Here is a 25,456-nt window from a genome sequence, read left to right as displayed (position 1 = left end):
ACCTGGCGGGAAGGTGGAGATCAATGCCAGGGGCAGCCTGGAAGAAAAGGGAGTTGACATTTCCACGCCTTCTCTTGGTGGCTGCCTCTTGGGAAATCCTGAAGGTGGGAGGTGGGAGGATATTTGAACAGAATTAGGACATTTCCCCAACGTCAGGCCCACACCACCTTCCTGATGTTTGGGCTGATCTGTGTCCACCTGGATTACTATTCTTTTTTTTTTTTTTTTTTTTTTTTTAAGATTTAAAAGAGAAACAGAGATCACAAGTAGGCAGAGAGGCAGGCAGAGAGAGAGGAGGAAGCAGGCTCCCCACTGAGCAGAGAGTCCGGAGTGGGGCTCGATCCCAGGACCCTGAGATCATGACCTGAGCCGAAGGCAGAGGCTTAACCCACTGAGCCACCTACTATTTTAGTAGTAGGCGCCCCTACTATTTTTTTTTTAAGGTTTTATTTATTTATTTCACAGACAGAGATCACAAGTCAGAGATCACAAGTAGGCAGAGAGGCAGGCAGAGGGCGGGGGAAGCAGGCTCCCTGCCAAGCAGAGAGCCCCATGCGTGGCAGGATCATGACCTGAGCGGAAGGCAGAGGCTTAACGACTGAGTCACCCAGGCGCCCCTAAAGGAAACTTTATATGAATATCATGCCTACAAAACTGCAGTTCAGTAGGTGAGTTTTTTTTATTTTTCATCCATCAACATAAAAACACATCTCTTCAAAGAAGTTCCTGTTCTGAGTTCCTCACTGCCCCCTGCCCCCCCCACCCAGTTTAACAAGAACAACTCCCTTTAAATCTAGTTTGTACACTGGGGCTACACATAGAGTTGTATGACAAAATAACTTCACATCTAAAAAAAATAATAATAAAAAAACCGCCTGGTTTGTCCAACTTGCTCAGTGCGCAGAGACGATAATTGAGGTTAGGGAGAGAGAAATGGCCATCTTGGGTCAATGGGAGAGGCAGGTGTGGGATGAGGGGCGGGGAGGGGGAGAGGAGGTTTGTGTGGGGGTGTGGCTGGAGGAGCCGCACTGGGGCAGAGCTGAAACAGCTCCTTCAAGCACAGCCGATCCCTCTGAGGACAGAGGGCCGGGAGACCAGCACCTTACTGGCTGCAATTTTCCCTTGCAGACACCCCTGGTGAAGACAAGTTGGGAGGGGGAGGCGAGAGACCTCCCCATGAACTCCTCAGGATCCAGGACTCACGCCCCAAGTCCTATTTTTTCTTCAGATGCGACACCTTCCAGCCCCCGGCTTCCCACTGTGGGGGCAGTCTAGGGGACCCTCATCCCTCAGTGTTCCCCTGCTTCCAGGTAGGAACCAGGTAGGAAATTGTGGATGCCCCACAACCACCCAGCCGAAGCATACTTTCCCCAGAAGCAGCTGAAAGGACAGAGGAAGCCGGTTCCCTTCGCCACCCGGGTAAATCCTGCCCTCGGACTGTGTCCTGTCAGCCACTTCAGGCCAAGAGCCCCTAGCCACCCGCCTCAGCCCAGTCCCTTTCATAGGGGAGCCAGATAAGAGTGGGCACAAGCAGGCTGAGCCAGGGACCCTCTCGCTCTTTGGGAAACCTGGTGAGCCTGGAGTCCTGGAGGGGCCTGTGGACACATACTGGGCTCCCAGGACCCCCGAATCCTCAGAACATGGCACTTTTCCGCCTCTGCTGAGAGATCCAGCCACTGAGGTTCACGTCCATCTGCAGCATCTTCATCACCCACTTGTCCCGACGGGCACCTTCCATGAACTCATTCAGAGACAGCTGGCCTAAGTGAGGGGTAGGAGAGATGGTGGTGTGGGAGCGTGAGGAAATGGGGCTGGGGGCAAGAGGAGAGGCCTCCACTCGCAGGGGGCAGCCTCTTAGACAAGCTACACCTCTTATACAAATGAGCCTGCAGTCTGGGGCCCACCAGGCCGGTTAATTCTCCCTTCTCCCAGAGTCTCCTGGAAGCTTCCAGGATTCCTTAAAGGGACTGGCTTTGCAAATGAATTTGTGTTTACTTTGGCCCCTTCAAAATGCTACTGAGGGCTCTTCTGGGTGTGTTCCCAGTCAGCCAGGGGTATCAAGCCACAGGGCAGAGGGCCTCAGTAGTTTGAATGGGGGCCTACCCCACGCCTTTCTCTCAAATATCTCCCCTCATTGATTCCTCAGAATTACTATTCTCCCCATTTTCCAGATGAGGAAACTGAGTCCAGGCCGAGTGGGGAAATGGCTTGCCTGACTCCTGAGCTCCTACTCTTTCACGGTGCTCTGCCCAGCTTCCATCAGCGGCTCCAGTGGGAGCGTCCATCCCTCTTTCCAACCTCACGAGCCAGTGACACCCCTGTTATGTCATGTCCTCCTCTCTGCCCACAGCTCACAGATGAGGAAACCGTGGCTGGGAGGTGGAGGGCCTGGGGGTGCTGTGGAGTGGGCCGCCCCCCACCTCTGCCCCCCATTACCGTCTCCGTTCTCATCCAACAGAAGGAAGATTCTGTCCACCACCTCCTCGGGGGTGAGCATCTGTCCCTGCCGCTCACACTCCATCTCCACCCTGCAGGCTTTCTTCAGCTTGTAGATCGCCTGTGGGAGAAAACCAGGCGTGGGCCTCCCCCTCCATACCACCCTGAGAGCTTGCGTGCTCCCTCCCTCTTGCTGCCAGGACCCCAGGCCCTCAGCCCTGCATCCCCAGCACTGTCCACCCTCCGCCGCCAGCTGGTGCATCTTAGGCCCACAGGACCCAGACCCTAATAAAAACTGACCCGGCCTAGGGCCTAGTTCCAACTGCGTGTCAGGCCTCACAGGCTCCCTCAGCCTGATGCCAGTGGCTTTTCCCCTGTGAGCATCTGACTGAACCCCAAACCCTTCAGTGAGGAAGGTACCCTGCTCTGTGGTGGTATCAACTCCACTTGACACACAGGGAGAGCCCAAGAGAAGAGCATGGAGTGTACTTATGGGCGTGTGTGTAACATAGGATGATGGGAGATACTGGGGTTTGGACTGGAGGGAAAAACAGGTTTCTCCTTTGCCCTGTGTCCCCTCCCTGTGAGGCACCATTGGTGAAGGGAAGTGGTGAAGACACAGAGACATGTGAGGGTTTTCCTCAGTTCCCTGACGGGGCGCTCTGCCGACAGAGGCCTGTCTTGTCCATCCCAGGGTCTCACAGCCCAGTGTGGCACATGAGACACAGTGGGCCCCACAGACAGGGTCTGGGAACCCCGGAGCTACAGCCAGCCCCAGCACCTCCTGGGAGGGATGAACTTGGGCAAACCACAGTACTATCCAGAGGGGACTCCTTTGTCTCTGACCTGGGTGGACAAGCCCCACTTGGGAGTACAGTTCTGGGGAGGAACAGGCTGATCTAGTCCAGTGTCAGTCCGAGTTATACTAGGGACGGTTTCCTCCTTGCTCATTCTTGCTGTCAGTGTGGTTCATCGTGCAAAGAACCAGCTTTTGGTTTTGTTGACTTTTCTTCTCTATGCGTTTGTTTCCTATTTCATTCATTTCTGCTCTTTAGTATTTCCCTTCTTCTACTCTCTGGGTTTAATTTACTCTTCTCTTTTCTCATTTCTTTTCTTTTCTTTTTTTTAAGATTTTATTTATTCATTTATCAGTGAGAGAGAGAATGAGCAGGAGGAGGGACAGAGGGAGAGGGAGAGGCAGACTCCCCACTGAGCAGGGAGCTGGTTGTGGGCCAGGGATCATGACCTGAGTCCAAGGCAAACTCTTAACCAACTGAGCCACCTATGAGCCCCTGTTTCTTTTCTCATTTCCTGAGATGACTTCTAAGATCATTGATCTCCAGCCTCTCATTTTCTGGCGTATACATTTTAGGGCTAAAAAGCCTCTGCCAGCCTAGTGTTGGCAACATTTCCCAGTTTTGTTGTTACGTGTGCATTATCACCCCGTTCAAAACACTTGGTGTGCCTAGGTGTGATAGAATTTCTCTGATTTCTGGACTGTCTGGGAGTGTGTGGCCTTATTTCCAAACAGATGGGGAATTTTTTAGGTATCTTTTTGTAATTGATTTCTAGCCTAACTCTCTAAGATGGGAAAGCACCCTCTGATTGATTCCAGTGCTACTCCCCGCCCCCAGCCCCCCGTCCCCCCGCCCCCAGCTGCAGGGGCCCCTCTCACCTCCACAATGTTGAGCAGCTCCTGGCGGTCGATGTGGCCATTGCAGTCCTTGTCGTAGATCTTGAAGGTCCACTTGAGCTTGTGCTCCAGGGTGCCCCTCAGCACAAGGTTCAGAGCTGCCACATACTCCAAGAAGTCGATGGTGTTGTCCTGCGGTGGGAGTGGGAACACGAGCTGTGAGGCCTGTCCCACCTTCCCCCGAGCGCGGGGGACCCCCGAGGCGGTCCGATTCTGGCTGGTCCATCCCCACACACTCGGGGCTTGGCCTCCAGCCATCCTCCTGGCCTCTACAGCTTCGCTCATGGGTGTTCTCCAGCCCAGCATCCTTGCCCGATCGGGTATCTCCCCATACTACCCACCCTGCCAGGCCCAGCTCAAGGGTCGCCTCCTCTAGGAAGCCTTCCTTCTCCGACCACTTCAGCGTAGTGGTCACTCTCACTCCCTCTTCTAGCATTCAGGGCCCCTCTACTCAGTTCCGCGCAGTTCGGGTCTCACTCTGGGGCCTCACTCAGCCGTTGCGTGTGTGTGTCTCATTTTCTAGCTGTATCATATGCTCCTGGAGAAACAAGGGGCTTTCAGGGCCTTTGTCTCTCCTTTGTGCTTCACACAGCGCCACTTCTGTGCAGTCAGGTCTTAGGAATATGTATGAATCCACAAATACATGACTGACTTAATTTCAATTTGGGTCTAAGGCAGTTCTGGAAGATTAGAAAGCCACGCTCACACTAAAAATGTCCTTTGTCCTTTCATTCACTCTGAGCCCGAGGGAAGGCAGATAGGCCTTGGCTCCAGCTCTGTTGTGGTCTAGGCTCAGATGGGCGTTACCCTTCCTGCAGGACAGGCCTCCTCCACCCCCACCCAAGAAGGGGCAAGGGGAGTCAGGACTCAGGGACTAACCGCCCAGAGGGGAGGGGGGCACACGGTCTGCCTCTGGGGTGACCCTGCCCAGGTCACCAAAACTCCTATCAAGAATGTGGTGAGAATGATTCCAAAAGCAGCAAACGAGGCAGGGAGCACTTGCTTCTTGTTCTTCTAGGCCGACTGAGTTGGAGGTGAGAGGCTGCTGCTGGTGGTGTCTGCAGGGGGCTGGTCGGGCTGAGTTTTACAAGGTGCTCCCACTTGCAGGAGCTCCTGCTTCTGAGGCGGAGACCTCAGCTCTCCAAAGCCAGAACCCAAGTCTTCACTCTCCCAAAAGTGGCTGTCAGGCACAGGGCTTTGGAAATGACATCGCTGGGCCAGAGCACCCCTGTCCCACTGGGCCCTGCCGCTTGGGAGCCCTACCCCCAGATCAAGGGGCACTTGGGCGAGCAAGGTGTGAGCCACAGAACACGACAGAATATGATGCAACTAGAGAAGAGCCTACTGACAAACCAAGAAGGAAACGAAAGAAGCCCACCTCAACACCCCAAGTGTCTTACTCATCACCTTTTATGGGATGATTTCTGGTCCCCCCACCTCCCACGCTGTATTTCTCTAATTGAGGTCAGACTGGAGCTATGGTTTTATCTCCTGGATTTTCATTTTAAAATGCCCCATGTCTTTAAAATTATTTGAAATCATTTTGTTTTTTTGAGGGGTACTCTGCAGTCCCTCTTGCTGAATTATGCAACGAACATCTTTGTGTATAGGAATGCTTTCTTAGATAGCTGGTAACATTTTTAGGGTGGATTCTTAGCAATGGTTGTTTTTGTCTCATTTTTCACTAGTCTTTAATGCACCTTGTGTGTAAGTCTGCCATTTGAGATTTTTGTCATACGTGTAAGACAGGTGTAACTCAACCAGAGGACTTTGTCTTGTGTTACTAGTCACATCCTTCTTCCAACTGTAACCCTCAGCGGCCGCTGAGCTGGTCCCCAGCACTACAGTGTCTTCACTTGGAGAATGGTATACACATGGGATCACAGTGTGTAGCTTCAAGACTGGCCGCTTTTACTCAGCACAATGCCCTGGAGAACCACCCAAGCTGCTGAGCGCATCAACGCTTCCTTCTCGCCATTCTCCTCACTCACCGAAGGTTATCTGGCTTGTTTCCATACACCCTCCCCAAGCTTTATTGAGGTATAATTGCAGATATAGCCTTTTAGAGAATGTTGTGTGAGTTTAAGGTGTACAATGTGATGATTGAGTTGTTCTTTCAAAGGCTATTTTCATTAGTAATTGTGTATTAAACTTACTGAACATCAATCTTATGTTTCTTTTTTAATAAGAGTAGAAAAAATGTATGTAAAATGGCAGGTAGGAACCATCTACGTCACATACGCTGTCCCCCTTGGGTTTGTTATACCCACTTTATGGATGAGGAAGCTGAGGCTCAGAGGTTAAATAAGTTGCCCAAGGAGAACCCACCTAGGAAGTGACAGAGCCTTTCAAGCTACAGATCTTCTCTAGTTCAAGCTGGAGAACTTTCCTTCTCCTCTCTAGAGTCTAATAGACTCTAAGGTCTATTACGGTCTGAAAAATGAGCCTCATATCTAGCACCACAGAGAGAAAAACAAACCAGCAAAAACGACTGACAAATCCTTACTCTCCAGACCTAGAGATTCTCCCACATTCTTTGTCTAGAACATTCTGTTCTCACAGCATCCTAAACTCAGCATGCTATGGTTTCCACAATGAGCCCTTGCGTCCTATGAGGCACACCATAGAGCGGTCCTTCCTGTGGGGTGACCTCACCTGTAATGTTGCTTCAGCCCCAGGATGAGTCCTGGGAAGCTCCCAGAGAGGACTAACCTCATCCTGTGTGCCCGGCCCTCATCAGCTTCAATTACCCACAGGGGCAACGGGAAGATGATGGGAATAAATGCTTCTGTCAACTCAAGAGCAGGAGCAGAAGTGACAGGCGTGTGATCTGCTCTGTGGGATTAGCTGCCCCATTTCTCCCCGATTTGGCCGCATTTGCGCACCAGCCCTGACCCTACCTCAGGTTACGTAAGAATCCCGAATGACATTTGATTTCACCCGCCCTTTTTTTCCATCCCAGTGCATCACAGGGCAACCGCTGGAGAGAAGAGTGTTACAGGGAGAGGAGTGGCAGAGACAGGCACTCCGACCTCCTCGCCTCCTCCAGACCCCCATTTCTATCCCCCCTGGAATTGACGTGTGAGCTACATCTATGACCTCTCGATCTTATTTGCCTCAGAGAGTTCAGACCAATTGCCCAGAAATGAGACTCACTAATGTAAGAACTGTGCCGACGCGGGGAGTGGAGATGGGTGTGGGTTTGGAGACAGAAACTAAGTGGGAAAAGAAAAGAAGGAGGGGCTCCATCCCTGACAGAGGAACTTAACAAACATCTAGGAAAGCTCTTCCTTAGTAGTAGAATTCCAATTCATAAACAAAGAAGGGATGGTAGGGTTAGAAAATTATCGATGGGGGCACCTGGGTGGCTCAGTCGGCTAAAATGTCTGCCTTTGGCTCGGGTCCTGATCCCAGGGTCCTGGGATTGAGCATCACATAGGGGCTCCCTGCTGGGCGGGAAGTCTGCTTCTTCTACCTGCCACTCCCCCTGCTTGTGCCCTGTCTCTGTCAAATAAATAAATAAAATCTTAAAAAAAAAAGAAAGAAAATTATGGATGGATGCCAAATTTAGGAGATGAAAATCTGGGGGAGCCACAGGATATTCACATAGTCTCAAAGTATCTTCCTGTAAAATGCTTGTTAATTACAGAGGAAAAATGGTAACTTTACAGTGGAGGAAATTGGCAGACACCATGTAACCAAATGATGGAAGTTAACCACTCAGCAATGGGACAGACCAACATCATAGGCCCCTGACATATGAGAAAGACGTGATATCACCTCTGGGGCACCCGTGCCAGAAACAGAAAACCTGAAACTAATCACAAAGCTACACTGAACAAACCCAAAGTGTGAGACGTTCTACAAAACTAATGGGCCTGCAATCTTCAAAAATGTCAGGGTCAAATAAAACAAAGAAAAGCTGAGATTAAAGATTCTGAATTAGAGGCTAAAAAGACAGGACAAGTAAATGCAATGTGTGATCAAACCAAAAAAAGAAAGAAAGAAAGGAAAGCAAGCAAGGAAGCTATAAAGAACACATCACATGTCAATTTGACAAAACTTGAATATAGATTAGCTCATGGAATTGGGTCAATGTGGAATTTCCTGATTAAGAAAAAAGATTTATTTATTTATTTGAGAGAAAGAGAGAGAGAGAGAGAGCATGAGCAGAGGGAGAGGGAGAGAGAAACTGAAGCAGACTGCACGCGCGGCACAGAGCCCAACGCAGGCCTCCATCTCATGACCCTGAGATCATGACCTGAGCAGAGACCAAGAGTTGGATGCTTAACTGAGTGCACCACCCAAGTGCCCTTGAGTTTCCTAAGTTTGATCTTTGCATTAGGTAATTTAAGGGAACGTCCTTGTTCTTAGGAAAAACACACTGAAATACTTAGTGATAAAAGGGCATGATGTCTCCAACTTTCTCTAAAAGAGAGCGACACACACACACACACAAAGCAAATGAGGCAAAATATAAACAACTGGGTAAACTGTGCATGGGAGTCACTTACACTGCTCTTCCAACTTGGTACAAATTAGAAATCCTATCAAAATAAAAGTTATAGGGGTGCCTGGGTTGCTCAGTCGGTTAAGCATCTGCCTTCGGCTCAGGTCGTGATCTGGGGGTCCTGGGATCGAGCCCCGCATCAGACACCCTGCTCAGTGGAAGTCTGCTTCTGCCTCTCCCTCTTCCTCTCTTCCTGTTTGTGCTCTTTCTCTCTCTGTCTCAGATAAATCAATAAAATCTTTTTAAAAAGTTATAATGATAGGAAAAAAGCAACCGATGCCTATCATGTGCTAATTTGTAAGAAGAGATGAGGTAGCTATAAGGGGTACAGCTATATTACGCCCATGAACTTGACAATCCCTTTTCGATCTAGAGCTGTTGTTGAACTGAATTTTTAGGTGGAGATGGGGAAGACTGATATATTTATAGTAGTAAGTCTTGTCACATATGACCTGTTTTGTTAAAAATCATTTTCTCTTTCTCAAAACAAAACAACACAAAACAAAACAAAACAACAAAACCAAAACAAACTGCCTTCTGAGCAGGCACATTGATGGGGAGTCAGGACCCTTCAGTCTATGATCTTGGCCAAACCGGTTCACTTCCTTTTGTCCTGGTTGTGTTGTCATTTAATTTGGATGATGAAGTGGGCTGCGGTGGGCTTGGACGGGGGAGCTTGGAGAAGTGTGAAATTCTGTCTGTGAGGGAGTTCATAGGGTTCATCTCCAAGGAGGTTTCTGTTGCCCTGAGGACGCTCACTGCACTCTCCCATGCCCCTGACAGGTGCTGACTGGTCCCGGGGCCAAGGTCAGCCCTGAAGGGCATTGCCAGCAACTCAGCCTAGAGAGTGAAGCTCTCCATGCATGGAAAAGCAGGGTATAGAGGCTTTCTCCAGATCAGTTATCTAGGCCCAATAGCCACCCCTCAATTTGGGGGGCAGAAATAGTACTTGAGGCAAGTCTAACGATCTGAAGGATCACGGAGGCAACGGATGGACGAACTTCAATAATGAAGGGGTTTCCATTTCTAAGTTCAATCTCCAGGGGCACACTTAAAAAACAGAGCATCTTCTCAGCTGCAGGTACCACTGGGGGGCTTACAGAAATCCTGTGGCTGGATAATTTCATGGACTCTTCCCTGACTTGGAGACTTGTAAGGGACTTTTGCATCATCCGTCCAGTTGCCCCATCAGCCCAGGAGGTCCCTCCAGCACGCTGGGCGGGAAGACCTGACTGGTCTCAACTCCAATGACCCCAATGAGGGGGAGTGCACCGTCTATACCAAGCTAGCTCAGCCCTTTGGGACAGCTCTTGAGCTCCTTAACTTTAGAGTGACAGGGGCTCTGGCGTGTGTGAAAAACCAAGCCCTAAGACTGTACAGCCTTGGTCAAAAACACTCAGATTGCAGAATGACCTTTGTGCCTTTCTGCCCAGCTTGCCTTCAGCTCTCAGCAGGAGGAGAGGGGGAGTCAGGAAGAGTAGAGAGGCAGAGGGAGAAAAGGTAAGACAGAGAGGAGGGAAGGAAAGATGGCAAGGGACAGACGATGGGAAGTGAGAAGAGTGTAGGGGGAAAGAGAGAGACAGAACAGGTGAGCAGGGATTGGAGAGAAGAATGGCTGGGGACGGGGTACTCCCTCCCATAGGGGTGCTCCTTCGGCTCAAAGGGACATGAGCCAGGCAGGCTGGCCGCCATCCTCCCTTTAGTGCCTCCTTACCCCATTCTTGTCGAAGGCTCGGAACATGCCCTCTACAAACTTGGTGGCCTCCTCGTTGCCTGTGACCTTGAAGAAGCACTTAAACTCATGCATGAAGAGAGAGCCGCTGGGGCACTCCACCACAAACTTCCTGTACCACTCCTGAAGCTGGGCCACATCCATCTCACCGGCCGCCTCCGCCTCCTCCCAGCTGAACTGCTGCCCCATCTTGGCCTGGGGGGATGTCAGGGAGCCAGGCTCTGTGCTGCCTCCTGGGCTGCTCTGATCGATGCCTTAGGAAAGGGTCCCCTTCCTGCCTCTCCTCTGCTCAGCCAGTCTCTTCCTCATCTCCTGGCAACTGAACACGATGGGCGGTGTAGGGCAGGTGGCAGGGGGGTGGGACCAGGCCTGCTCAGCACCCTAAGATCATTAGAAGATTCCTCTGGAAGGTCTGACCTCCAGTCAGCTAAGCTCCCCCAGCCTCACCCCTCCTTTCCGTCTTGTCAATCACGCAACTCAGCCAGATTCTGAAGGGGGGAGACGGGCAGGAAACCGACACCCCCTCCACCTCACACACTCTCCCTGTTCCTTTAGTTGGGCACCACGCTGCTCCAGAGAGGCCCAACTTGGAGATACAGGGGACTCTGAAGGCCAGAGAGGGAGCAAGACCAACTCCTAGCCCACAAGACAGAACCTGCTGGCGATCTGGGGCTCACTCTTCTCCGCAGTCCAGTGAGAAGCAGCAGAATCTGTGACGTGAAGGTCCCCAAGCTCAGTCCTAGCAAGCCACACCCTTGAGTCTAGGAAATTTTCCATTTTCTAATTTAAAGGACAAATGCTTCCCTCTAACACCCTTCACCCAAAACCTAGAGAAAGGGTCTCTCCTACTTTCTTTCCCAAGTGTGAGTACATGAGAAGAATCTGGGAGCATGGCTTAAAATATCTCTAAGTCTCTTCTTGTTTTTATATTAAATGTCCTGCAAATTTGTTTTCAAATTAATTATATATTTGTGCTTATTTTAATGTAATATTAAAGAAGAAGAAACCAGAAGATTTGATGCACTTTTCCAGGTTCTAGGAGCAGTCGTTCGTTCCCATGAATCTCATCATCTCAGGGGTAACACCGCTGTCTACCGCTGGCTGTCCATTCCTGAACTGTTCTCTACACCTCCAGGCCTCACCCCCTCTCTCACATAACCCCCTGCCTCTGTACATCCCTAATCTCTTGACGTTCTCCTAAGTCCTTGCCCTTCCTGAAGTAGGAGCTCCACTTCCTGTCATCCTTTCAGGCACTCAGGGATTTTTCATCTCACCCATGTCCCTTGGGGTCAGGAGAGTAGGGCTAGTCGCCTCCCTACTTGTTGCCTCCACCTTTTCTCTTTTTTGCCTCAAAACTACTAGTCCCTTTGAAGCCATGTCCGACTCAACCCACTTACCATCACTCACTGGTGTCTCCCCTGGACACGGAAGTCACAAGCTGCTTTGAGACAAACCTCAAACCTTCTGCTCACTCCCATGTCCATCTGATGACCTTGTCACAAACTTCATTGCAGACAGGACTAGATGCATCACAGGAACACTTCAACTTCCCAGGAGAGTTCTCTGCACCTCTGCCCAAGCTCTCGCCTACTTCCTGGTCCGTGGAGGTGGTGTCCCTTTCCTTCTTCTCCACCTGTTGGCTCCTCTGCTAAGTCTCACCTCTCTCCGGCTACCCAAGCACTTCATTCTGCAAATAATTCCCTTTCTCTGCTGCATCCTCAGCTTATCCTTCTCTAATTGATCATTCCTGTCTGCAAACTGCCTGAATATCACCTTTTTAAAAACAGAACCAAACAAAAATCCTTCCTTGACTCCACAGTCAGGGTCCCATTATGGGGCATCCAATGAGCCCGTACGCTTTTGCCTTCATGGGTCATAAGATAAATACTGAGTAAATAAATATCAAATAAATATTAAACATATTTTATCACTTACTGGTGTAAAGATGAACATAGTCCAGTTGGGACTGCATTTCTTTCTCGTTCTTCTGATTTTGAAAGAAATGAAACATATAGAAAATAGTAAAAATCCTGTGGGTCCCAGGCACTGTGCCTACCCCATCCCGTTGCCTCTCTGGCTACCGTGTTAATTTTGGCTCTTCTGACAAAACCCCTTGTGGAAGATGTTCTTTTCCCAAAAAATGTCACAGCGACAGATCTGGTCTCCCTCATTCCTCCCATCAAGGGGAAGAGCCTACTTCTCCTTCTCTTCTACCTGCATGGGACTTTGTGGCTACTCATTGGAGAGAATAGGCAAAATCCCTTTTGGAAGTCACTAGGTGACTTCCAAATCTCAGCCATCAGAAGCAATGGGGCTTCCGCCTGCCTCTCCCTCAGGACTTGCCCTGAGAGCTCAGCCCCGTACTGTGGGAAGCCCAGAGCACCCAGGGGCGTTCTGGCTGGCAGCCTGCCTCCACCACCCGGAGCGTCGGGTGAGTGAGTGACTCTGCAGATGACTCCGGTCCTCATCTTCCAGCCACTGCAGCTGATACCCAATGGGGCATGGCCCTCGAAGAGCCGTGACCAAGCTGTAATTCGTGTGCGAAGTAAATGTCAGTGAAGCTACTAGGGGCTGGGTGTTTTTCAGGTAGCGATAGATAAGCGAACATTCTCAAAACTGTTTTGCATCCTCTTCTCTCTTATTCACACAGCTTTTACTCCAACTGGATACTCATTCCTGATTTACTTAGATGCCTCCCTCGAGCCTTTTCTACCTCTGTAACAGCATGACCATGTACCCGGCTGCTTAGGCCTAAAATGAGGAGTCGTTCTTCAATCTTTTCTTGCTCCCAGATCTCATTTCAATCTACCAGTAGGCCGTTTCATCAGCTTCACGTCCAAGCCATATTCTGAGTCCAACCACTTCTCATCATTCCTGCATCTCTTGTCTAGGCCGTGTCCTCACACCGGTCCCTGCAGCAGGGCCTAACTGGTGTTTCTGCCCCCTTTCGCACTGCCTACCTAGCAGCCCCAATAGTGTGTTGTAAAGATCTGATCTGTCACTCTCCTGTTCCAAACTTTCCTATGGCTTCCCATTCACACTCAGAATTAAAACCACGCTCCTTCCCACAGCCATGATGTGTGACACGATCAAGCCCTTGCCTACTTGGTCTTCATGCTCCTCAGCCCTTGTCCCGAGACACACCAAGCTCATGGGGCCTTACCATTGATTGTTCCTGCTGCCCGGACCGCTCTGCTCCTATGGCTTCACGTGACTGTCTTCTTGACACTCTTCCCACCTCAGAGAGCTATTTCCCAAGCCCACCTCAAGTAGCCCCTCAAGTCACTCTGACACTATTCTATTTTATTTGCTTCATCATGCTTAACTCAATCTTATTCTCCCATCCCACCCCCCACTTATATGTCTTCTTTCCCAAGTCCAAGGTCTTTGAGGAGAGGACTTTACCGTATACACGGAATTCCCGGTGTCCACAACAGTGCTTGGCACATACATGGAACTCATATACTTATTGAGTCACTGAGCAAAGGTCTCAGCACAGTGCTGAATGAATGGGAGCTCTTACTCCTCAATTTTATAGAGCAGCTCCCTTGATTCAAGAGTGGCTGGGTTCACGGGTAGCTCTTGATGTGACATGGCAATGGGATTTTAGACCTGGAAGAGGCCTTGAAGATCCTGTAGCCCAGGGATTTCCATTTTCCCCACCACCTCACAGCTGAAGACAGGTGCCTGGCAGCTGCGGTGGCTCTGCACCCACAGCACCTTAACGGAGGGGTGTGAAGGGGGTGTCATCCCTGTCTCTTCGTGCTTATCGAGATTTAAGCAGTACTGAGGAATGACTGCAGCACGGCACCCGTGCTCATGTTAAAGAACAATATGAACGTGGGGCGCCTGCATGGCTCAGTCGGTGAAGCATCTGCCTTCACTCAGGTCATGATCCCAGGGTCCTGGGATCCTGCCCCACATGGGGCTCCCTGCTCAGCGGGGAGCCTGTTTCTCCCTCTCCTTCCTGCTTGTGCTCTTTCTCTCTCAAATAAATAAATAAAATCTTAAAAAAAAAAAACTATGAATGAAATAACTCGACTTAACCTCTGGGTCAAGGAAACTACAATTCAGTTGGCTACTTCCGTGTGGGTCAGTTGCCCATGACATGCCCTTAAATACCGCTGAGCTGTTGAGGTATAAATATATCATCTGAAAGAGGATTAGGAGCCATACAGGGAAATGATAGCTGGAAGCAAGTGACAATAGCAACAATTTAAGGAGAGCAGGGTTAGGAATTGAGTGGGGATTTGCAGACAACGCTGGGGATCCCACACAGTCAGCCGTAAGCCTGGCTCCAGGAATAATGTCTGGGAGCTACGAGCCGCAATCTGCTGAGCCCTGGACAGGCCTGGCCTGAAGCCCTACTGTAAATCGTCTCCATGCCAGTTGTCTTGTGACCCAGTGAGACCCCCCTGCTGAAGCCTCAACTCTCGGGTCGCCCCCCTCGGACACTTAGGACCAGTGTTGGCCCTGAGACCACAGGGATTCACTGTATATCATGCTTCCTGCCTTTATTCATACACATTTACACCTTTTATTCTTCAGATACTTTCTCCCTAATCAATCTTTTTTTTTTTTTTAAGTCAGCTCCACCCACGCTCAGCCTGGAGCTCAATGCGAGGCTTGAACCCACGACCCCGAGATTAAGACCTGAGCTGAGATCAAGAGTCGCACATTTGGGGCGCCTGGGTGGCTCAGGCTAAGCCTCTGCTTTCGGCTCAGGTCATGGTCCTGGGTCCTGGGATGGAGCCCCACATCCAGCTCCCTGCTCAGTGGGGAGCCTGCTTCTCCCTCCCTGCCTACTTGTGATCTGTCAAATAAATAAATAAATAAACAAGAGTCGTATGTTTAACTGACTGAGGCACCTGGGTGCTCCCTATCTCTTTACTTCCAAGCTTTAGGGAAATGAGCACGTTTTGCTCACATACAAGGGGAAATGAATTTGGATTTTAGGTTTGAATATTCTGCATTTAATACGTGGACATCCGAGTACTTCCTAGCCTTTCTAGACTGTCCCTGCCTTTACCTGGAACTCACACTGATCAGATGCACTTTTGGTCTGTTTCATCTATGCACTGGAAAGGTGACTGAGTAGGCTAGTCATAACTTGGTTTTCCCTCCTGTAAAATGGAGGTAATTACTGTAACTCCTTTATTGGGTTGTTATGAAGATTAAGTAAGATAGCATCTGTAATGACTACGTAAAATGCTTGGCATAATGGGTGGTGGTGATTATAATAAGCATGTTACGTGTTTTCTCATCTAAATTAACCCTCGCATCAACTTCGGCAAATAAGTAAGACTTTGTAGCCACTCTAAGTGTTGTCCTCTTGGAGATATGAGGTCCTTTCCAGCTGGGTCTTAAATAGTCCCTACAGCACGCAAATACCTGGAGCTTCACAGGATTGGTACTGCTGTCCTGTAACTGCTACTCTGTAGTGGATATCTATTATCCCCCGGGGACGACGCGAGGTGCTTCTCAGCGATCTAATTTAACACTCCTAACCTTAATAAGTAGGTATTGTTTCCTACATTTTCCTAATGAGTAAACTGAGGCTCTGACAAGGTTAAGTATTCCGCCCAAGTTTAAAGCAGTTATGGGGTTGAACTCTTACCTCAGGTCTGACTCCAAAGCCTGTGTTTTCTCCACTCTGCTACTCACTCAAGTTGTGGTAATACTAAGTAATATAATGTAGGAAAGGATCAATGGTAGCTTTAACAAGTAGAAATGCTTTAGGAAATTAGACTACTGGCTGAAAATAACTGCCATATGTATTTCCTGTGGCATGTTCACGTAGCCAAAGGAACCTGTCTGTGATTTGCTTTGAAATCATCAAAACCAGGCCCTGAATGAGTCTGATCTGTGGAGGTCTGTCAGTAACTTTAAACAGATGATAACATTATCTTATTTAATATAAAAAGAAAATATATCTCAGAGCAGAGAGAACAACAATGAACCCAGGATTACACCTCAGTAAATAAAAAAAAACCTCACTTCCTACCTGCCTTGTGGTTCATTCCATCAGGTCCTTTTCTCTCATGACCTCCCTTCCCCAAAATATGGTACTTGGGTATTAATTCTGATTTTCGGAATAGGCACTTTTCTCAGGAGACCCAATTAAAAAAGTCCTGTCAGGATGAAGAAATTACCTTGTTTATAATCAGGAAGTAGGCTTCAAATATGCCAAATACTTTTGTCAAAGAAATACCACTAAGTTTTTATTATGTATGTAGTTTACTTGTATATTCACCTTAAAACAAGATTTTAATATGTAATTTGAAGTGCTAAGCTAAGTAATCTGGTTTATAGACTGATTTAGTCAGAAACCAACTCTAAGGAGATGCATACCTTTGAAAGAGCTCACAAGGACCGTCACTGGAGGCAAGTTTGCATAAATCACCTTAGGATACAGTGATTAATACTGTCGTTAAAAAAAATGCTTAAATGATCCATATTTAAGAATTTCTTTTAAAGTAAAAAGAGGTCACAGATTGCAGCTTTGCTAGATACGGTTCTGTTACATCACTCTTGTTTTATTGACTAGTTCTTGATGTTGAGGCTTAGACCTGGGATAAGCGTGCCTTACACACTTGTGAATGACACCATCGACCACTGAGCGGAAAACTGAGTGAGGTCGTGGGCACGAGGCTGTAACTCTTTTCATGTTAATGACAGCACTAGAAGTCTGACGCCTAAGCAGTGTGCATTCAAAGCACCGATACCTGAGAGTGGGCCGGGGAAAAGGGGCCCGGGATGCCAGTTTAAGGGGAGAAAAACTGAGAAGTCATAACGACCCCAAAGATAGGAAGGAAACCGCAAAAAGACACGGATTGGATTGTGCTGTAGAGAGGAAACGAATCGCTCCCTTGGGGTTCCTATACCAGCAGTTCCAGCACATGGTAGCTTTGCCTCTTTCAGGCTTTTAACTCCGATTTAATTTCATGGAAAAGTAGACCTCTCCAAAGAGAAAGAATGCCATTTACCAAAAGAAAGAGGCCTTGTCAACATGGGGTTTAATAAGGAAAAATATTTATCCGTGCCCTGTACAGTTTTCAAAAGCCATTATTTCCATTTACTGTTTGGTATTTTCTACAGTGCTGGTTACAGAGCTAACAAAAGCCTCCTGAGTGAATGAATCACAGGATGATAAAGGTGATACAGTGATTTCTCGAGAGCTCAGATTCTGCAACAGTGAGCCTTCCAAGCGGCCTGGTGAGGGTCTGGGTCACAAGAGGAGTTCAGTGCATGAGACGCTGCCCACTGCATTCATGTTCAAGAATGTCATGCTTAAATGAGGTAAAATTTGGAGGTTACCATCCCTAAACTAGCATTTGCCAGCTAGCACTGAGGTAAATGGGAAGAACTTTAACTGTTCGGTGTTAAACTAACCAAGTTAACCAAAGGTTCCTTCTAGGTGGCTCAAAAGGGAAAATGTGCGTAAGGAATATTTCAAAGATTGACTTTCAGATGAAATGAAACAGATTAAAATCAGCACGATCTAATCACTGAACAGTAACAGAGTAACAAAATACAAACTTGATTCTCTTGGCACACAGCAAAGTGGTTTGCTCACATTTGTTAAAATCAGAACTGAAAGGATGAGTGTACAGAAGAACAGGTCAAGTGGTTTTTCACTCTAGTCCAGTGTGTCACTGAAGTTCGGCCCCTTGCTGTGAGCTGATCAGGGCATGTGCGGTCACGCGGGCTCCACGGAGCAGTCAGGTAGACTCATGGTCGAGCCTCTCTATCTCAACATACATTTCTGACCTCCTCTTGGGTCAAAGACCAGCACCAGCAGACTCGCTGAGATTAGGACTTGCCTTCTTTTTCTTCTGGTACCGTTTCCCAGATTGGCTCCTTGATGTGTTCTGGTAACTGTTCTAATTTGGTCTAAAAAGAGAAAAACAGAACTATAACATAATGTGGACTTCACTGAACTCTTTGGCCACAGATGGGATTTATTCATTTTGTTCCCTCAAGTCTTCTTGTTTTCTTTTTCCCTCTCACTCCCCCTTATCTCTGTGTAGGGCTCTCCAACAAGGAGAAGGAACCTGGACGGTGTACAAAACACTCTCACACAGATCACTCGGCGATCTCCAGGGACTGCCAATGAATGTGGCCCCTCTGTCCACTACTGCTAAGGGGGAGGGAGACCAGGGATGGCTTGGGGAGGACGTGGGCTGTTGGCGATACGCAGGGAGGCAAGGACCCCCACCACGGTGGCAACTCAGCCCCCAGTCCGCCTCAGGCACTCCCCACCACTCCGCGGGCCGGGACAGGGCTGTGAAGTAGCAAAACAATAATACACACCTCCTACCAATGGAGCCAGAAATTCAAGTCATACCTTTGTCACTTCCATGGCAACTCCTTCAGGTAAGTTACGCTGAATATATTCCAAGTAGACATCTGCTGTACTTCCAGTTAGATGTTCTAACTAAAATTTCAAACATGAAATTGGTTCATGATATGCTGTTAAAGCAGAAATTTTAAGTTTTTTTTTTTTTTTTTTTAAAGTAAAAGCAGTATAGCCTTTTCTTTCGCTATGAAATCTTACACGGAATTCCAACTTTGTTTTTTTTAAGACAGAGAGAAAACGTGAGCGCAGGTGAGGGTGGGAGGGGCAGAAGGAGAGGGAAAGAGAATCCCGAGCAGGCTCTACGGGCAGCACACAGCACAGCCTGGGCTTGATCTCATGATCCTGAGACCACAACCTGAGCTGAAATCAAGAATCAGACACTTAACTGATTGAGCCACCCAGATGCCTCCAGAATTCCAGCTTAAAAGGAAAAAAAGTATTGGGGTGTCTGGGTGGCTCAGCTGGCTAAGCAACTGCTCTTGGCTCAGGTCATGATTTCAGGCTCCTGGGACTGACCCCACATTGGGCTCCTCACTAAGGAGGGGAGCCTGCTTGTCCCCCTGCAACCCCTCCTCTCTCTGCTCACATACAGACACTTGCGGATAAATAAATAAAATCTTTAAAAATAAATAAATAAATAAAAAGAAATAACTAAAAATAAATAAATAAATAAGATCTTCTGGTTGATTGGAAGGGGCGAGCACAGTGCACTGGATACCTTAAAACCAGGGCTCTATGGAACCCAGCCGGCAAGTGCAATTTACCTGCATTTGTTTTCATGACATTTACTAATCATTTACTATGTAACGGGAGCATTCTAAGTGCTTTCAATAAATACCTCATTTAATCCTCACACTAAACTTACGAGATGCATACCAGAACCGCTCATTCCACAGATGAGGGAACTGAGGTGCAGACCACACTGCTGGGATGTGCCAGTACATGAACCTGATTCCAGAACCCTTGCCTCCTTAACCACAAGACCACACTGACCCGACTGGATGCACAAACGAGTAACTGACGAATGAAAAACCTTCCTGTTTCCCGTTGTGGACATGGAAAACCCACTAGTGTGTGAGAAGAATCACTAGAACTATGTAGGAACTTAACTAGAATTTATGAAATATAAGCCAAATCCTTCCAAGGTTTCATACTGTATGAAAATTAGCATAACCTGCATTGCTGAGTTGAAGTACAAACTGCTCTGAAGGATGGCTTTGAGTCTCATTTCCTATCATTTACCTTCTCTCCAGCCAAAAGCCACCGGCTGACAGAAAGTCCACCCAGTCAACGTCAAAGGAACAGTTACGGGGTGCTAGTGTGAAACCCCGGGCATTTCAAAAATGCTTCAATGTCTGAAATTAACTCACCTCTAAACATCTGTAAAGTGTTCTCATTTCATACTGAACTCTGTGCTTCTTGAAAATATGCACTGATTTGAGAAGAGTAAATCGCTCTATTTTCCTTGGAGGTTCATGTCTGAAAAATCAATGGGCAAAACAACATACTAAGCTAAGTGATGTTAAAACCTGAGTCACCGATAGCAAAGCATGATTCCACAATTTCGCAGGCGGGGCTCATAATTACAGGCATTAGCTACCACTTACAGACTTGCAGCCGTCAAGACTGTCACGCGTTAACAACTGCTGTCATAAAGCTCAGGCCAAAGTAAACACAGCAGACGGCAAGGGGAACAAATATCCCACAGACCCAGAACTGAGCCTTGGCATGCAAGGGCAGAGTGCATGCCTCTGGCTCTTACCCACCGCCCTCACCTTAGTCTGGTTTTGGCTAAATGTATGAACTGTGAAGAGTGGAACCAGTGCGTTGCTGTGTGTGTTGTTTTAGGGAAATCTGCAAATCTACCAATAACCACGAAACTAAAAAGTCTATTATGGAAAAGGTGTAGGTTCCTTCTGTTTTCTTATAAAGCAAGCCTGGCAAAGCCCTAAATGGGCCTTGGTCAGCACCAGAAGGAGCAGGTGACAAAAGAGGTGCAGCAGTGCCCCCCCTTATCCATGGTTTTGCTTCCAGCAGTTTTAGCCGCCTGTGGCCAACCACAGTCCTGAAGCAGGTAAGTCCTTCTGAAAGAGTCAGTAGGTTAAGAGCAGCCTAACGTGACATCACAGTGCCTACAGCACTCAGCTCACTTTGTCTCACTGCCTGGGCAACTCATCATCTCACATCATCCCAAGGCTGAGTACAGTACAAGAAGGTATTTTGAGAGAGGGAGAGAGAGACAGCATATTCCCGTAACTTTTATTATAGTATATTGTTGCAATTGTTCTATTTCATGACTGGGTATTGTTGTTAATCTCTTACTGTGCCTAATTTATAAATCACTTTAGCACAGGCATATAGGCATAGGAGAAAAAAACGACATGCAGGATTCAGTGCCCTTCCCAGGTCTAGGCACCGGCTGGGGGTGCTGAGTGCCCTCCAAGGACAAGGGGGAGACTACTATAGTTATACTTGACCCAGCAGTGATTTCAAGGTCATCTGAAGCTTGCCTTGCTCCTGTGTGAAATGACCAGGTGAGTGATGCTTCCAGAGGCAGTTTTGAAATAATAGCTATTAGCAAAGACCATCAGAGTCTAAAAAGATTAATTTTTCACCTAATTCACTTCCCTGCCCCACGGAGTCTCTAGACATTAGGGCTTCGTGGGTCTCCTTATGTCTGTGCAATTGCTAAAGAAAGGATTTCCTTTATTTTCCTTGTTCACTCATTCTAGTTTTTAAAAATTCTAGTAGACAGGAATCCTGATTAGGATAACACAACAAACCTAAACTCTACCCACTCTGAGTTTCTATGCTACCTTAAGGCCTCAGACCTAGATGGAATCAGCACCATTTTTCAGGTTGATCATGTTATAGCAGCTAATAGGTCAGATTAGGAAAGATCATACTTACATTTTATTTTATTTTTTTAGAAGATTTTATTTATTTATTTGAGACAGAGAGAGATCATGAGCAGGGGGGAGGGCTAGAGGGAGACGCAGACTCCCCACTGAGCAGAGATGCCCCCTCAATGTGGAACTCAATCCCAGGATCCTGGGATTGTGACCCCAACAGAAGGCAGACACTTAACCTGACTGAGCCACCCAGGCGCCCCATACTTACACTTTAATAGAGATACCAAGTTCTTTCGCAGCAAGCACTGCAAAATATTCATAACTGTCCAATACAGCCTTATCATGGCCTTTTACTAAAACTGACAGGCGCTTATATAATGTATCTGGTTCATCAGAGATGGTTATCTACAATTTTAAAATAAAAAACAAAAGTTTCAGTTATGGTTCCTCTAGTATTTATAATTGGAAAATTTCATGTGTTATCCTCAATTGAACAATTTCAGAGTTTACTAATAAACGGGGTGAAAAATGCTGAGTAACAGCTTAATACTATTAGCTTAATTACCCAGCTACTTTCACATTCAGATCTCCACAATGACTCCTACAATCCGTTAAAATAAAGTTTAAATCAAAAGGATGTTCAAGCAACCTACAAAGTCACTAATGGAACCTTCTAACTTCATAGTTATTGATATTTGATACTGATACTGATATCTGATCCCAAATACATAATGGGAAAAGATTTCGGGGTCTGTTAACAACGTAGCCTGGTGAGAAGGTCAGAAGATGTGGACTGGGAATTAAACTGCCACTTCCAGCTGAGTAAAAACAGGCAAGTCCCAGGATTTCACTGCACGACAGTTTGCTCGTATATAAAACAGGATCATCCTTATGCTAGAGTTCACAGCATTTCTGTGGCCAAGAAATAACAAAACACTGATGAAGTGCTTAGAAATTATAAAATGTTGTTACACAAAGGCAAGCTATTGCTATTCATATTTTTACTAGTTTTCTTTTCGATTTTGTTAGAGCGAGAGTGCACAAAGCAGGGAACAGTGGCAAGCAGAGGGCAAAGCAGGCTTCCTGCTAAGCAAGGAGCCCAGTGCAGGACTCGATCCCAGGACCCCGGGATCATGACCTGAGCTGAAGGCAAATGCTTAACTGAATAAGCCACCCAGGCGTTCCTTATTAGGTTTTATTCATGTATGTTTTGCCTGCCCTAATAGAAAAATTCCTCATTTCTAATTAAAATGTTATGGCACTGACTGTACATTTAACTTCTCCCTCTTCTACTCTAATACTTAAAGATCTTAGGAATAATGGGTCTGACATTTCTGACTTTCTTCCAAGAGATGAATTACATTCACCTTCATTCGTCCATTAGACCAGTAATTTATCTTACTAATCCAATGATTCAGGGTTAAATTACTTCACTCCTGAAAGGAGATCTACTTATTAACCAGGAAGCTACCTAGACATTTACTCTCAATTACCCCAAATACAGTTGCTGGAAGAAGAGACTATGCTGATATTCTGTATCATAAGTCGGGGGACTAGGGAAAGGGAGTAGAGCTCCAAGATGTGTTTTGACTGGTCCCTGTAGGGCTTTAAATATAATCCGAATCTGTTGTGATAGGAAAAATCAAGAGATTTTGAATAAAAATTTGGATTTCAGGTTAGCTTGGAAAACTTAAGACTTCACTAGTCTAACCTCCCACATGGCAACATGTGGCTGGAGTAAGTGGTAGCTGTCTCACTTATAAAGGGCACAGCCTGTCACTGTGCCCACGCCACCACCTTTCCTTACAGACTTGCCCATGAGAACACCTGGCGTGGAGGCCCAGGGTTCATATGTACTTTCATGGAAAGAGATCCAGCATCTATTCAGTGAAAACAAATCAAAAGAGCAGTACATGATGTATAGCAGAATTCCAGTTTGGCGAGCACATGCATAGAGAGGATGGTTACACACAGACAAATGTCTAGAAGGAGTCATACTGAACGGTTAACAAGGGATTATTTTTGAGGGGTGGAACTGAAAAGATCCAGAATTTGTAAGGACTGTTTAAACCACAATTGACACAAAAACTGGGTTGATAAATTATGGTTCTTATTTAAAGGAAACAAGGTTACACAGCTACTTCTAGCTTTTCTTTGCCAGTGGTAATGCTCTTCCTTACTGTGAATAAGGACTGTCCAAGCCCAGCCTTAATGCCTTAAAGTGGAAACAAAGACTTGAAGCTTCCAAGAAAAACATTTTCTATAACATAATATGAAGTATTCTGCATCATTAATTATGACTACTCGTCACCCTGTGCTGAGCTAAAGCAAAAGTCTGCTTCTTCTGACAGTAATTAGTTAGTTGGGGTAAATAACCAATTCCCTGACCCCCTGAAAGATGGTATGAGCATGCAGGGACGTTAGAGTACTTCACTCAGGCACACTGTGCCCTGCCAGTATTCCAGAACAAAACATTTTTGTCCATAAGGTGTTTGGGAAACAGCCTCAAATGAAATACAGAGGAAAATCTATTGCTAATACAGCTCTTTATCAAGAAATAGGAAGTACATGAGTGCTGTGAACTGTGTAAACCTGGCAATTCACAGACCTGTATCCTGGGGCTAATAATACATTTTATGTTTATTTAAAAAATTTAAAAATTAAAAAAAAAAAAAAAAAGAAATAGGAAGTACATACCTTAGGCTTGGTCAAATCCTTGGGAATATCAACGTGTAGGTTTGAAAACTGTACCCATTTCATACTGGTACTGCTATGTGTGGAAACAAAGGAAAAACCTAAGTGATATAGCACAAAAGCCCATTTCCTTATTCAATTTAGCACATCTAATTACATACTTACAGGAGAAAGCCACCATTTCTGGCTGTACTGCTCTTAGAAGGGTTTATAGAAAAATTCCTTGAACCCTAAAAAAAGCGGGGAGCATGTTTTAGAATTAAAGTCAATCCTTAAACATTCAGTTTCCACTAAAAAAAAAAAAATTAAAAGATGTACAATGCTTCAAATTAAGGACTCATTATTTCAGATGAAGATACTAGGATAACTAAAATGCCAGATTAGATTTCATTTAAAAACAAGAGGACAATGAAAGAGTTGATAATCAAAACAACTTCTCAAAATACTACAGCATCTATATTTCTTAAAGCTTCACAGTAAGAACTTTTTAAAAAAGCACTTTACACAGACACACACAAGCAATTCTCACACTGAAAGAACATCTATGATTTTAAGTATGTGGACATCAAGGAAAAAGTGACTTCATTTTCCCATTTTTTTAATGTACTACAATATAATACTTACCCTGCCTATTTCTGAGCAAGTCTCTTTTTAATTTATTTATAAGAACTGAAGTAAGAATTCTAAAGTACCCTTTTTGTGAAGCTTTCATACATCTTTCTACTGTAAGTTTCTTGGCTTGGCTGGGAGATTTATAAATAAACTGAAATACAGTGAAACACACATCATCTTGCACCACTGCTGTACCTCACACTCCCAACAATCCAGCCTTTCCACATCCTTTATTGTCAGCTCCCCCTGGTGGACAAAACTTCTAGCTGCAAGACACCTACGGTACTATATCTAATAATGTAATTTGCCATCTGTTTCCCCCTTGAGCTTTCCTGAGATTTAAAAATGTAACCTGGGAGGGGTGCTGGGTGGCATAGTCAGTGAAGCGTCCGACTCTTGGTTTTGGCTCAGGTTGTGATCTCAGGGTTGTAAGATCCCAGCCCTCTGTGGGACTGTGTATTCAGCAGAAAGTCAGCTTAAAACACTCTCCCTCTGCCCCTCTACCCCATGCTTGCTCAATCTCTTTCTCTAAAATAAAAAAAAAAAAAAAAAAAAAAAAAAAAAAAAA

At 46.6% G+C, this 25,456-nt stretch overlaps 2 protein-coding genes across 4 annotated transcripts in view; both read right to left on the bottom strand.

Moving 5' to 3' along the window:
* Positions 1-1,002: 1,002 nt before the first annotated feature.
* LOC111147473 (guanylate cyclase activator 1B) lies at positions 1,003-10,997 on the bottom strand. 2 transcript variants are annotated; one of them, XM_022503504.1, is made up of 4 exons: positions 10,354-10,997; positions 4,112-4,261; positions 2,437-2,557; positions 1,003-1,761 (listed from the first exon to the last, which is right to left on the bottom strand). In XM_022503504.1, exons 1-4 carry the CDS (start codon positions 10,558-10,560, stop codon positions 1,634-1,636), a joined length of 606 nt encoding a protein of 201 aa, XP_022359212.1. In that variant the 5' UTR covers positions 10,561-10,997; the 3' UTR covers positions 1,003-1,633. The 2 variants fall into 2 exon arrangements, with proteins under 2 accessions (XP_022359212.1, XP_022359211.1); XM_022503503.1 differs by lacking the exons at positions 4,112-4,261; positions 10,354-10,997 and having other exon boundaries at positions 2,437-3,437.
* Positions 10,998-17,892: 6,895 nt separating this feature from the next.
* Positions 17,893-25,456, bottom strand: part of LOC111147474 (mitochondrial ribosomal protein S10) — a 17,385-nt gene continuing 9,821 nt past the window's right edge. For both annotated transcript variants that reach the window (XR_002640629.1, XM_022503505.1), the window contains exons 2-7: positions 24,442-24,506; positions 24,280-24,352; positions 21,851-21,987; positions 20,101-20,209; positions 18,719-18,808; positions 17,893-18,264 (exon numbers count right to left, since the gene is read on the bottom strand). Coding sequence is in view for 1 of the 2 variants with exons in the window: in XM_022503505.1 (XP_022359213.1) it covers positions 18,184-18,264; positions 18,719-18,808; positions 20,101-20,209; positions 21,851-21,987; positions 24,280-24,352; positions 24,442-24,506 (555 nt within the window). In the remaining variant the exon portion in view is untranslated. The remainder of the gene's footprint in view (positions 18,265-18,718; positions 18,809-20,100; positions 20,210-21,850; positions 21,988-24,279; positions 24,353-24,441; positions 24,507-25,456) is intronic.

This window comes from Enhydra lutris, unplaced genomic scaffold, assembly GCF_002288905.1.
Source record: "Enhydra lutris kenyoni isolate GAN:26980312 unplaced genomic scaffold, ASM228890v2 scaffoldscaffold17, whole genome shotgun sequence".
Taxonomy (NCBI): domain Eukaryota; kingdom Metazoa; phylum Chordata; class Mammalia; order Carnivora; family Mustelidae; genus Enhydra; species Enhydra lutris.
The sequence above is the reverse complement of the archived record's forward strand: the minus strand, read 5'-3'. Positions and strand labels throughout refer to the sequence as shown.